At 45.1% G+C, this 13623-nt stretch overlaps 1 protein-coding gene across 1 annotated transcript; it reads left to right on the forward strand.

The window, feature by feature from the left end:
- LOC110394824 lies at nt 6080-11546 on the forward strand. The gene is made up of 2 exons (XM_021388862.1): nt 6080-10318; nt 10454-11546. Exon 2 carries the CDS (start codon nt 10543-10545, stop codon nt 11464-11466), a length of 924 nt encoding a protein of 307 aa, XP_021244537.1. The 5' UTR covers nt 6080-10318; nt 10454-10542; the 3' UTR covers nt 11467-11546.

Below are 13623 nucleotides of genomic sequence, written 5' to 3' on the forward strand. Positions count from 1 at the left end.
CTGAGCTCTCTGTGGGCATCAAGCATTATGCCTGACCATGCCCTGCTCATGTGCTCTGGGCCGTGCTCATCAGCAGACCTAGGAGCAAGGAAGTTCCCTTTGAGTGTTTGTTTTTCTTTTTTTTTTAGTGGGCAGGAAAGCTTAGCTACTGAAGTCTCCAATGCACATCTGCCAAACAGGCTCAGACACTGGAGAGCTGTCAGAGGGAGATGATACCTCCTCCTCGCCTTCTGCAGCCCCATAATTTGTATTTTGGGGGAGTGACGCATACTTACAGCATCAGGATATTTGGATGAAACTGAGAAATGAGATGGGATCAAGCTGGATGCTCCAATGATCCCTGATAAATCTCACTTTTCAAAATGCTGTATTTTTTTTTTAATCTGTAACACAAACTACTTCTGCAAGCCTAAAATGAAAAAAACCAGCTACCAGCCCTCCAGTTTACGCCTCTTTCAGGTCTTGTGCAGCAGCCATTCTAAAATACCTCTTTACAAATATATTCATATCTTGTTTTTAAATGAAGGCTCTGACCTTGATCACTTGAGAATACATGGCTGAATTCAAAGTGAACTGCTTAAAACTTGTTTAAGATATTGTCATGTAGGATTTAATGCGGAAAGACATTTTAGAATATTGTTTATATGAAAAGCGCTACAAAATTTAATTGCATATTGATGTATCAATCAAAATGGTATATTAATGTAATTAAAACAACCTTCTCAATGCTTTGGAAATCAGTGAATGGTTGGTAAGTTCAAAAGCAAGTGACAGTATAAAATTCAGACAAAGCATGGTTTTGTTCTTTCCTTTGGTAATGCAGGTATCAGTTTTAGTGAATTGTTTCTCCTGTGTGCCTGTATGGTTTCAGTCTGACAGCAAGGATGATGGAACAGTGTGTTAATAGCAATTATCCCTCAAAGTGCTTTGTGTGAAATTTAGAAAACAAAGCACAACAACTAGTGTTCCTTCTCATTTACTCAAAACCCTGTGCATATCTTGAGAACATTTAGCACAAGCTGAAGCCTGTTTTATAAAAGCATATATATACACGTATAAAATGTATGTGCATGTATTTATACATATATATGTGCATGTGTTTAGTGTTATACATGTTGTAAAATTTCACATGACATTCCCTGAGAAGCCTCATGAGCATGGCATTTGTTTTCATGAGGATATAAAAACCTTGTAGGGAAAACCTTGCAAGAATCCATTATCTAAAGTAATAATAAGGTTGGAGTTCTACCTTTCCAGTGCTACTCACCTCTACATGGGGCTTTTCAGTTTTGCAGTTTTGTTCTCTCTCTTTCAACTCTTTCATGCGCACATGCAAACAGGAATACTCTTCTGTGACGTGACTCCAATTATCTGGTACCATTCCTCTAATTTTAAAAGACCATTCTCTTTCATCTTTTGAATAATTTAAGGTGAATGTCATATGCAAACCGATAGATATTATATACTGATGTAATGTGTGCATTTGAAAATTTGCAGGATTGATTCATAAGACAACTGGATGCAGATTGTAGTCTACCACATGCTGACTGCAAGCACCCCACTGTATTCTCAGCTGTGCTGCTTTGCTCAGCAGTCATCAGGAAATTATTCAGAGGTATGTGAAAGCCAGAAGTATGGTGAACTGGGTCAGTGGAGATCATTGGTTTCTTTTTGCTGATTGACTTTTGAATTCAAAATAAAAAATTCATTCTTTGCAACTGCATTCTAACGATGTTTGCTTCTGCTGCTCTTCCTTTGATTCAGTATTTGAGGAAAGCAGGAACAAGTGGACACTCCTGAGCTCAACACCCAAATAACAGAGCATCTCAGGGAGTTTTCCCAGGCAGCAGAATGCAGCCAAGTCTCTTGCCCGTGGCAGGTTGTTCTGTTGATTAACCTGACCTTCCTTTTTTTGCTCCAACACTCTTGAATTTTTTTTTCCTCTCAAGCTTCTCTGAACTACAGCTGCCGCCAGAGCACCACATTTTCACACTTACAGTCCATACCCCCTCAAGGACAGTGGGAACACTGCAGAGGAGTAATTTGTATGCTCAGGTAACCTGCATAATTTGGAGCTGCATCCTGAAAATATACAGAGTGGCCTGTGGGAGACCACGTACTGGAGTTTTACGGGACACAAGAAATCAGGACAGCTCAAAGGCAAAGAGGCTGCTGGGAAAAAGGGAACTGGAGCAAATGCCCCTTGCATTACCCATCTGTGTGTATAACCTAAGCTGTTACTGAATTGCTGTGGCTTTTCACAGAATAAGAAGAAGTTATGTGTCATTCCTTTCATTTTCCCCTCTGTGCATCTTTCCCTTTTTTTCCTCACTTGCAGTGCCACAGTTCATTCTTCTGTGCTTATGGTTGTCACCTTACGCAGGAGAAGAAAGCATGTCATTTCCAGGATAATTCCAGCCATGCCATTTAGGTCAATGTGCAAAATAGTCCAGATCCTTTGGGTTTCTTCAAAATGCTGCTGTACAACAGAGCTTATTTGGGCATTGCTTGCAGTCTTCATGGTTCCACTTGGGGAGCTGGTACCTGAGCTTTGCTCCTTGTGTAATTTGCAAGGAGGAGCTGTGCTAACAGCCCGTACAGAAAGCTGGAGGATCAGATAACACTTCTCTCATTCCATACTCATCAGGGAAAGGCAGTGTTTCCCTCCAGATTTAAGAACTGTTCTTCTTACAGGGCTGATTGCAAAACTGCGCTGAATGTTGGAAAAGAAAGACACCGCTCTGGCCTTTTGAAGCAACAAAGAAGCTGCCACCTCAAAACCAACAGGGATGTGTACCTTTCTCTCCTGCTTTGAGCCAAAGGGCAGCTACTCTCCTATTAGCTTTGCTGTGAGCTGACTTTCTGTTTATTGATTTTATGACCTTTCAGGCACTGTCTGTCAGTCTTCTTCGCTGACAGCTTTACGAGGATCATTTGTATGGTCAGAGCTCATAAAATCTTTCTATTTTTGGTTCTTTCAGAGTTGGGCAGATTCATAAAATCCTCTGGGCCGGATGCTGATATCATTTCTCACCTCCAGCAGCACTGTGCTTTGCAGGCCAAATCAATGCAGCTGCTCTGTGAGCCTGAAGAATTCAGACCACAGAATTAGCCTTTGGGGTCCACTTTTGCTCTCAGTGAAGTCTGGGAGGAAGATCATCCAGGGTCACAGTAACAAACTGTGTGCAAACTTTGGTTCATGCACTCCTCTATGGAAATCTGGCTGTATGCCAATGATGTTGAATTCTGCATCTAAAAATAGCTTCCTTTGTGCAAATGAGAGGTTTGCTTTGTTCGTGTTTCTTCCTTTATCCCTGACTGATTTTTTCTGTCCGTAAGTAGCAACAAAGCCTCATTGTTTTGGTGCTCTGACTGGGACCATTAAATGGATCTTATTTTCAGAAACTGCTGAGCCTCCAAGCCCTTGAGGTGCCTGACCTTTGGGGTTTCACCTTGGATGGCCCAAGAGGGTGGGAGCTGCACCCCCTCCCCGCAGCAGTATTGGCCAGGGATGCAGCTTTCTGCAACATGGTCATTTAAGCCCACCTAGTCTGTGATTGTCAGGGAAGTAGAGATACTAGATTGCTCTTCAGATTTTCATCTTGCCTTTTTGCTGAAAATAATGCCACGTCTTTGCCAAGTGATCTCTCACTTTCCTTTGTTTTTATCCTGCTGACCATTAATTCTCTATTCACCGGCCTCACAAACAATCTCATTTTTCATCCCTGCTTCTCCATTTGTGGACACTTCAGGCTTCTGCCCGTTGTTCTCCCCCAGCAACAAGCTCATTCGCATTCCATATTCAAAACCCACAACGTGATCCATTGAACAGAAGAGTGCTTTTGCTTTACACTGTTTGTTTGAGACAGTCCTGGAGGATGACATTATAAATGAGCTCCTGTATCTGAATTGCTTTGTTCTCCTTAGCAAAGTCAGTAGAAAATGGCAAAGACCTTTAAGTTTGAGGGCGATCAGCTGCTTCTGTTCCTGCCGATCTTAGGTCTTTGCTCCCCTCCTGTTTCATGGGAGGCACCAGTTTCAGTTTTTAGGTCCATGGGGGAGATTTTGAAAAGGGCATTTCACCACAGTTTCCAAAAGAGGACAGAATAGAGGTGGTCTTCAGATATGAAAAGAGAGGGCTGAATTGGTTCAGCCACATTCAGAGCTAATCTGAAAGCATGATTTTCTCTGTTCTGATGGTCAAAGTGAGTCTAACTTTTCAAATGTATTGTGTCAGTTTTGCTTGCTTCAGCAGTATTGGAACTGTTGAAGCAGAGTGTCACTCAGAACACCTTTGCCCAGGTATCTCCAGCCAGGCTGGACACAGGAAACTTAAACTGTGAGAATCCTACCGCGTTAATTTTGCTGATTTCAGAGGTTCCAGCCCGTATGTTATTCAGATCATTGACGTTAATGGGGAAGTTCACTCCTCACTGGTAGAGTTCAGCTCATAAACTGCACATAATTATCTAAACTGTCTAAATTATCTATATATAAATATATATATTTATATATATCTATATATAAATTATTAATTCTAAAACCAGATTGGTGACTGCTTTTGACTCACATCAAATGGGAATAACCTAAGATCATTCAAATATCAATTTGTCATCTATAGATTAATGTGATGGTATTGGCCGGATGTGCTATCTGTTTTTACAGATTTTCTCAGTTTTCTTTTAACCTCAGACATATTCTACAATATGTCAAGCCGACTGACTACTGCTGATGGGAGTGTCCCCATTTATAGAGTGGGAAAACAATACCATGTGGGTTAAAACTTCATTTTGAGACATAGTGGGTTTCAATATTTGTCGTAGTAGAGGTTAGCATATGCTTTAGTACTTACAGTGGTTACTACAGTAATTCAAAACTTCCTAGCTCATATCACAAAAATGGCATTTTTAAAAGTTGAGAAAAAATAATTTTAAATATGGGCTTGAGAAGAAAGCTGTCCTCAGGAGTGGGACCACAGCCCTTCTTAGCACCTAGAGGAGTTCATTAGCACAAGGTTATTACCTGTATGTTTATGGAGGCCACTCTTCTCTATCCCCAATGCTGCTCACTGTGCAAAGGGCTCACCTGCTGTAGGAGAAAGCTGCTCATGCAGAGTCATCGCAGTTGTTTCTTATGGTGTGGCTAACAGACTATGAAGAAGCAAAAGGTGTGCATGGTTAAAATGGACAAGAATTTTCTGGCATAGTGATTTAAGATAGATTTCTGAAGATATTTAAGAACTGCTTAATTTAAAATGTGCAATATACTGGCTTTGATGGAATGGAGTTCTAGTCTCCTGAAATCCACTGGAGTTCAGAAATTTGAATCACAAAGCAGGAAAGGATAGAAAGACAACATGAAGGAATCAGGAGTTGTTTTTCTACAGGAGTGGTGAAATTTAGGTGACACTGTGACTAATGTACTTGTGACCTGTACCATGTATAGCCACAGTGGAAGTGTTACATACTTTTCTGTGCTTGCATTTTTGAAAAGATTTTTGAAAATGAAACACTCTCAACTATAAAGGAGTTGAGAACGTTTTTTTGCGGACTTGGGAATCTGATGTTGAAACAAGAATTCTGTATCTCAGTTTTTTTCAGAAATAAGAGGTGATAGGTTTATAGTGCACAGGTTCCTTCAAGGAGAGAAAGCAGTTCCCATACAGAAGGGGGTGATCCTTCTGGATTTCCTGGAACCCAGACATACCATCAACTCTGACCACTACATCATGACACTGACTAAGCTGAAGGCTCCAACTACCAGAGTCGGGCCAGAGGAGAAGACAACCTTTCCCTTGCAACACGGTAACACCAGGCCCCATTCCAGCGTGAAGTCCTTGGAGCACACTGTCAGTTGTCCTACCACACCCATGCATCCTTAGTCCAGATTTGTTGCTTTCTGACTTACATCTGATCAGTCTGATGAAAGATGGGCTGCATGGGTAATGTTTTCCTAGCAATGACATCGTCATAGCAGCTGTGAAACAGTGGGTCATCTCCACTGGTGCAGATTTTTACAAGCATGGCATGCAGGCTCTTGTTCACTGCTGGCAAAAACGCATAGCTAATAGTGGTGACTGTTGAAAAATAGTGTTTTGTAGCTGAGAATTTGCTCTATTAAATAATATTATTGTGCTTTTTGCATCTGTGGCAGTCTTCATGGAATTAAATAGGAAGCATTACTTTTGAAGCAACCTACATACGACCATACATATTCTTCACTGCCTTACAGTGTTGTCTTTGAAGAAGGGCTCTATCCCAGCAACTCTCTTTTCAGCAAGGAAATTAGATCGATGTTCCAAAGAGGGAACAATTTTCTGGCGTTTTTCAACATTGAAGACCAAAGGAAGCCCGTGTTAAACACTGATTTGCAAACCAGCCAATTCAAAACCTCCCAGTACTTGTAATACAGACGCTCACAAGCTGAATTGCATGATGTCTTGGCTTGCCAAGAGGAAACTGGGAATCAATCCTTCATTCCACGCAGCTACATGCCTACCGCACTATCTAACTTCAAATACATCCATGTACCATCTTGTTTACCATCTGACTTAAATTAGAGATACCACTCTAAGAGCACCACTGAAATGATAAAAATAAAAAGCCATGAACAAAACGAAGAATTTGATTTTCTACATCAGTGACGAATACAAGTGTGCTGTATCAGTGTACAGCCAGTACAGCTTACGCTGTTACTGAGACAGAAAAAATAGCATCAAGTATAAGCAAAATTTCAGCAATGTAAAGCATCTTTCACACTGACATCACCTTACAATTCTTCCTCATGAATGTGTACGTTTCTTCCTTTCATATTCCCCCCTCTTAGTTTACTGACGACTTTAAGAGGCACAATTTGATGGCAATAAAGATGATGAAAATGTAACACAACTCACATCTGATCGCAGAGAAACCCAGCAACTAATGTAAAACTGTTAAAGAAACTTTACAAGTGTGATGAGATAACAAAGAAAAGGATGCCACTTTCTGTAATGCCGCTCTCCGCTTCTTAAGAATTAAATTCTACATTGGCTCAAAGGACATGAATATAAACCACGTTTTTGTCTCTGCTCACATCTTTCTACGTGTCTAGAAAGTGCAGAGACAAACTCACAAAAGCAGATCCCGTCCCAAACCATCCCACTGTGACAAATGCAGGAACTTCTCTGAGGAAGAACACATCGAAGTGTAAAGAATCAAACTCAAACCCAGTAACAGCATACGGCCATTTATCTACTTAATTTTTGAAACGGTTAAGTTATATCATGATCTTTGGCTTGAATTCCATGAATTTTTAAAATGGAGAACAACTTAATATGACTACTGTCAGACTGGGAGCCTCAGAATAAAAACAGTTTCCAACAGAAGTAACCTTTGGTCCAGAAAAGACAGTTATAAAAAACTTCTTCGTGAGCAGTTAGCAAAGATGTCTTGGGTTGTGTACTGAAACGCTTTCTTCAAGGCCAAGATCCAGCAAAGTATCTCGAAATGTAGGAGCATTGACTGAGACTCCTCCTCAAGGAAAGGCAAAGTTAGCTTCCTGACTTGGAACCACAGTGTCAGAGCACAGATCTCCTGGTCGACAAAAACCACTCTGAACAAACTCCATGTGAACAGCCGTGGCATTCCTCTCGATCTAAGCTCCATACAGCACTAGCCTAAAGTATCAAGAACTACGGGGGCTGCTATTACCTGGCTGCCTTGGATCCCACATCCAGCACAAGACAGATGCAAAGAGCTCAGTGCGGCTCCACAGCAAAGCAGTATTCATCCTTTGCCAAGTTGTCTTCCACAACTTTCTCGTTTTACTAAGTGTTATTGTACAAAACTTCTCTGGAACACCTTAAGAGCAAGAATTACATTGCAATTATATATAATGCACCAGATTTCAGCAGGAGGGTAGATTTACCATTTTTATGGAAAAAATCTTCACTTATACACTGAATGAGGTATCTGAATTTCAGTTTTTAAGATCTGTCCAATGAAAAACTCCAAACAACGTGAGGCACCATGCACTGTTCAGCAAATGTAGAAAAAGTGAGAAACAATCCCATATAATTAAAAGCAATGAAAAGCTGTAGCAAGCATGCCTTTAATAAACCTTCCAGCACCTCAGTGTGGGAAGTCAGAAGAGCCTCCTCATCCACTTAGTGGGGACGTGGCAATATCAGCTGAACAGCAAAAGATCACAAGTTACACGTGAAGCACATTAGGCTTCTATTTCATCACATTTCACAAACTAAGCAGGATCAGGACAGCAATCCCTGACATGCCTCAGGTAACCGCTGTACGCCTGGTAATGAAAGTGCACAGAGTACAAAGCAAGCAAACCCCGTGCAGTTACCGAACAAAACCAGCTGTGACTGCCCTGTGTTCCTGCGATGGTGGCAATTTTCAGCCAAGGTGCACACACATCCTATTCACTGGTGGCCAGTCAATTCCACAGCGCTCTGACAACCCCAGACAGCTGCCCCGGTGGCTACTCAGCATCACAGCAACAAAAACCTACTGGTAATTCTAGTTCTCTATTCTAGTCAAATGTGGTCCTCTTTTGCTACCCTGCTCAAGCTAACTAGCAGCCATACGCTGTTTCTGCAGTGGCTGGCTTTTCAGCAGACCAGACCACTGCACACTTAAGATTGAATAGAAAACAATAAACGCTGCAGTGAAGGAATGCTGTCAGCGCTGGGGACACCGGCATGACCTTATGTTCCACTGAAGTGGAAATGCTCACTCAACAGCGATCTTGGATGTGGGTGGCATAGAATCAGAGAATCATTAAGGCTGGAAAAGACCTTGAAGATTGTCTAGTCTGAGAGACAGAGGGAAGCGTGAACTTTTATTAAATAAACCTTCTTGCTGTATGTTCGTGGAGCTGCATGCCACAGCCAGAGCGACCTGATGGGGCCTGTGGGAAGACATGGCCCAGGCGCTGGTGGTTGGTGTGAAACACTGATGCCGAGCACACAAGATGTGGGGGGGAATGGAGCAGGCAGCGGTGATGGGAAAGCCCAGAAACGTGGGCTGGGGCTGGAGCGCTGCTGGCGCATGTGCAGCAGGTGAGGCTGGCTCATGATGATGACCAAGCAATGGAGGGCGGCATCACTGTGAGACGGGTGGTGATGGACCCAAGTGAAGGTGAGGACCAGCAACACGGCCAAGCGATGGTTTGTGACATCTCCGTGCGATGGATTGTGACTGCTCGGCCCACACCACTTTAACGCGGGCGCAGCTGCCCAGCCCAGCAGTTCGTGCCTGGCCTCCAACTGAGCGTGTGTGCGAGGACTGGAGTGTGGACAGGGCGAGCTTTGGAGCTGGAACGTGCTCTGGGTGCTGCTAGCGCAGCCCTCAGCAGCCGTCTCAGAGCCACTCGTGCTTTACCCCGACCCTGCTGGGAGCAGGCAGCTGGGACATAGTGGAGAGGCGTGTGCAGCAGCACAGGTAAGCAGTGTGGCAATGCCTCATGCCGGCAGCTGGGGGGGAGCTTCTTGAGGGACTGCCCCCAGTCCGGTCCATGCCCGTGGAGTCTCTCGTCCCCTTCCAGCGTGACACCTGCTGCCACAGCATCTCCGCTGGGGAGCACATTGCCATCTCCCACTCCCCCATGCCCACTGCAACTGGTGGAAGCATGGAGGCAGCATTAGACACCCGCTGCCCCATATGCCTGGAGAACCAGGACAGCATGGCATACACCATGTCATGCTGCCACCAGTTTTGTTTCCACTGCATCCAGCAGTGGACTAGCAGCAGGCCACAGTGTCCACTCTGCAAACAGGGCATGTAGTCCATCATCCACCCTGTGTGGGCGGACAGATACTATGAGGAATAGGTCCTCAGGCCTACTGAATGTATCTGGCTTCATCATGTCATCGTGTGGCACCAGCTAATGACAAGTTGGTTACAAGTTACACGTGCAGTAGAAACATGTGCAATTTTTATTTCCCCAAGTATATCACCATTACAAAGGAAAATCATGGAATGATGGAGGGCAATGGAGGCCCAGGCTGGTGCCCCAGTACATGCAGCTATGGACAGTGAGGTCACTGACAAAGGGGTTGTGATGTCAGCGATGGAGATGACTGTGACCTCCCTAGCCCTTGCTGTACAGATTCGGACATGGGCAGAGGCCAGCGTGTACTTGTGCCTGGACTCCAGTTGAGCATAGCTGCGAGACTTGGAGCACGCAACGAATTGGTTGGGTTGTGCTGTGGGGCTGCTGGCAGCAGTTCTTGCTGCCCATCCCACAGTATCACCAGTGTTTCCTCCAGCCCTGCCTGGCTCAGGCAGCAGAGGCTGCACAGGGTGCACTTGCAGCAGCAGAGGTGAGCAGTGCAGGACATGGCCCCTGTGGTGGCTGGTGGGGAACAGGAACGGAGAGGGTTTCTTGCTGAGGGACAGGGGCATCGCTGCTGCCTGCCCCTGGGGTAGTGAATGACCGTGGCCTCTCTCTTTTGCAGTTCGTAACACCTTCTGCCTGCTGCAGCACCACTGAGGGGAGCAGCTTCCCGACCTCAGCTCTCCCCAGCCCACCGCACAGCCCGGGGCCATGGACGTGCCATCCAACTGGACCTGCCCCGTCTGTGGGCAAGGCCGGGAGGAGGTCGCCTGTGTGACCCCCTGCCTCCACCAGCTTTGCTATGGCTGTGCTGTCTGGTGGGCACAAAAGAAGCCAAGTTGTGCCATATGCGGGCACAAAATCATCACCATCCGATACTCGGTGAGGTCGGATGATGATTATCTTGAGTGCTCTGTCCCACAGCCCACAGAACCCTCAGATCATGGCCTGCAGGATGAGCAGGGGCCTGCAGAGCCGGTGCTCATCCCTCCTGAGCACAGCTTCCCAGCTGAGGTCTGGGCTGCCTTTTTCAAGGGACATCCGGAAGACCTCGCACCCCTGCTCCAGTGGCTGCAGGAAGAGATCCAAGAGGTGTCCAGCGACGACTGGTGGGAAGTGTATGTGGGACAGTGCACCACTGTCAACTTCCTGTGTGAGCATGGGCTCGACCAGGCGGCCTTGGTGCGGGAGCTGCAGCCAGTCACCAGCGGCGACGTGGTGCCCTTTGTAAGGAGGCTCATCAGCACCGCCGCAGCCCTGTACGGTCCCGAGATCCGCCGCCAGCTGGATCTCCGGGACGGCCGTGCTGAAGGAGAGCGGGAGGACAGCCCCTCAGCCAGCCCCAGCCTCAGCGCCTCCGATCAGGAGCCTCCTGCCTCAGGCCCAGGCCGCTCCACCAGCCCTGCAGCACCCAGCACCGAGGAGCAGCCCGGCAGCTCTGCTGGGGGACCCGGGCACCCCAGCACCACCACCGCGTCCTCAGCGGAGGAGCCAGGGCATGCGGTGGCAGCGGGCCCCTCCGCCCAGGGCAGGGTCCGCTCTTGCAGGGGGCCCCAGCGCCCCCTGAAGAGGAAGGCCCAAAGCAGCCCCCAGGCCTCATCCCCGCCCCGGAAGAGGCGGCCCCGGCGGCACTAGGCCAGCACCCCACGGCCGTGAGTGGACGGCTCCGGCGGCCTGGGAGGTCAACATTTAAGTCTCAGCCTGGTGCTCTGAGAGAAAATAAACATATATTTTAAAAAAAGAAAGAAGATGTCTCTGTATTATTGGCAGTGCTGTTGTCTCTGCTGTCCCTACCCATGCTGCTTTCTCCCTCTTCTGGTCCTGGGAGAGGATGTAGAAACACAACTTTATTTCCTTGACCATAAATTGGCAATCATGACAGTGCTAACAAAACACATGAGGGCCCCAATAAGTTGGACATGGACCTCATGTTACTCCAACGCTCCTATCATCAGAACTAGTGGGGGGGAAGGGCAAATTTCTGCACCCAGAGTGGTCCTCTGCATTCTCAGACATTCTTTGACATTGCTATATGCCCTGTGCACCTTTATAGACTTTGGTGCTCTTGCAAAAAACACTACACATTGTGCCAGAATGACCTGGAAACAAGAAAGGGGAAAATGTTAAATGATTTCTTTTAAGCTCTAATGTCTGTTATCCAGATGTTTTGTGAAGCATGACAAGGCCTTTGCTTGTATACTGACCTCCTTCTGCTACTACAATATGAATATTATTTCACGACAGTACAGTTCTTCATGACTTTGGCTACTAGAAAAGAACAGCTAATTTACAACAGCTGGATATATGGCTATTTATAATTGAAAGAAAACAAATGAGCCAGAGCAAAGCAAAATTACTTGAAATATCACTTCAACAATACCTGTGCAGTAAGATTTCAAGGACAGCTTATATTTCTAGAGCAACAATGTTTTCTTACTCAAAGCCCTGCCTAGAACAAACCAATAAATTTGTCTTGTCCTTGCAATCTCTGTTTCTTTTTGATAATTACAACTAGGTCTTACAATTTACGTTACTCTCACATCAGTGAACTAATGAAGTCTTTACCTCGCATTCTGGCATGCCAATGAAGTGACAATCTTGATAAGCAGCAACTGCTTGCGTTAAAGCCAACGAATCTGCCAGCCCTGTAAGAAGGGATTACATGAAAGCAGGTTTAAGTCAGTTTACTTTAATCACAATGTTTCTTCTCCTCTGCCATGGAAGGCTGTCCATGCACACTTCAAAGTTGCTGTTTCAGGTGCTAGAACACCTGGTACAATATTTAACAGCACATGAGATAGATGCTTTCCATCTATAACCTTCTCCCTTTTGAAAGGCTGAATCTGTTGCCACACGGTGGTGGCCTGAGCAGTAGCAGGTAGCATAGGATTCACTTGCTTTTTGTGAAAAAGAAATGGGGAGCTATTGCTATACAGATGTAGCTTCCCCAGATCTACTTTGTCTTAACTTATCGCTTACACACTAAAAATGTTTCTGCTCCTGTTACTTAGGATAAACGAAATGCCTTAAAACTACAGACCCACCTATCACGAGGTTTGCATGTTGAGGTAGGCTTTTAACTTCCACAGCCATTAAAACAATGGAACTAACAAAAAAACTTAGGCATCCCTGCCACACACATTCTCTGTGACACAAGGTGACCTACAATCATGACTAGAATTGAAAGAATAGATACTTACACACATTCAAAACCTAATCTCAAAAATCTTTGTTCCTCCTGCAGCAGTCACCACAATGACACCAAATGTAGGGTTCTGTCTGCATATACTTAGTTTTTGTTGGACACAATCCATTTCAGTACTTTGTACCTGTTGTGCATGTAGTATTTGTTTTGGTATTTATTTCTGCCCCCTCTCCAACCCCCCCCCTCCAGGTACTAATCTTGGGAAATCAGAAGACTGGCAGTACTGCAAACAAGGCCTTGAAGTCCAGGAGGACCGCCAGTATTCTGGGAAGTTTGTAAACTTTCTGGGTACTGCGCTGTAGAGAGAAAAATAAATGTATTTGCTTTCTCTTGTAAAACTTCAAGCGATCTCATTCCATCATTTTTCCTCTGTTAATACTCAGAATGTACTGGGCCTTTATTAAGTCCACCACTCTGCTTTGTGGAGCTATATGTATATATAATACATAAAAACACTGATGGAAATACCTATTTGGTGTCTGCATACAATGTGGTAAGAACTGGACATTGAAAGGTACGTCCCAGAGAGAGCTGCTAATTTTACAGAACCTGTGATTTTTAAACAGGCTTCCAGTCTCCCCTTGAAT

The sequence above is a fragment of the Numida meleagris genome, chromosome 2 (genome assembly GCF_002078875.1).
Source record: "Numida meleagris isolate 19003 breed g44 Domestic line chromosome 2, NumMel1.0, whole genome shotgun sequence".
Classification (NCBI taxonomy): Eukaryota; Metazoa; Chordata; class Aves; order Galliformes; family Numididae; genus Numida; species Numida meleagris.

Coding starts and splice junctions, on each gene's coding strand:
- LOC110394824 (XM_021388862.1), top strand. CDS start 10,543: ATGGACGTGCCATCCAACTGGACCTGCCCCGTCTGTGGGCAAGGCCGG.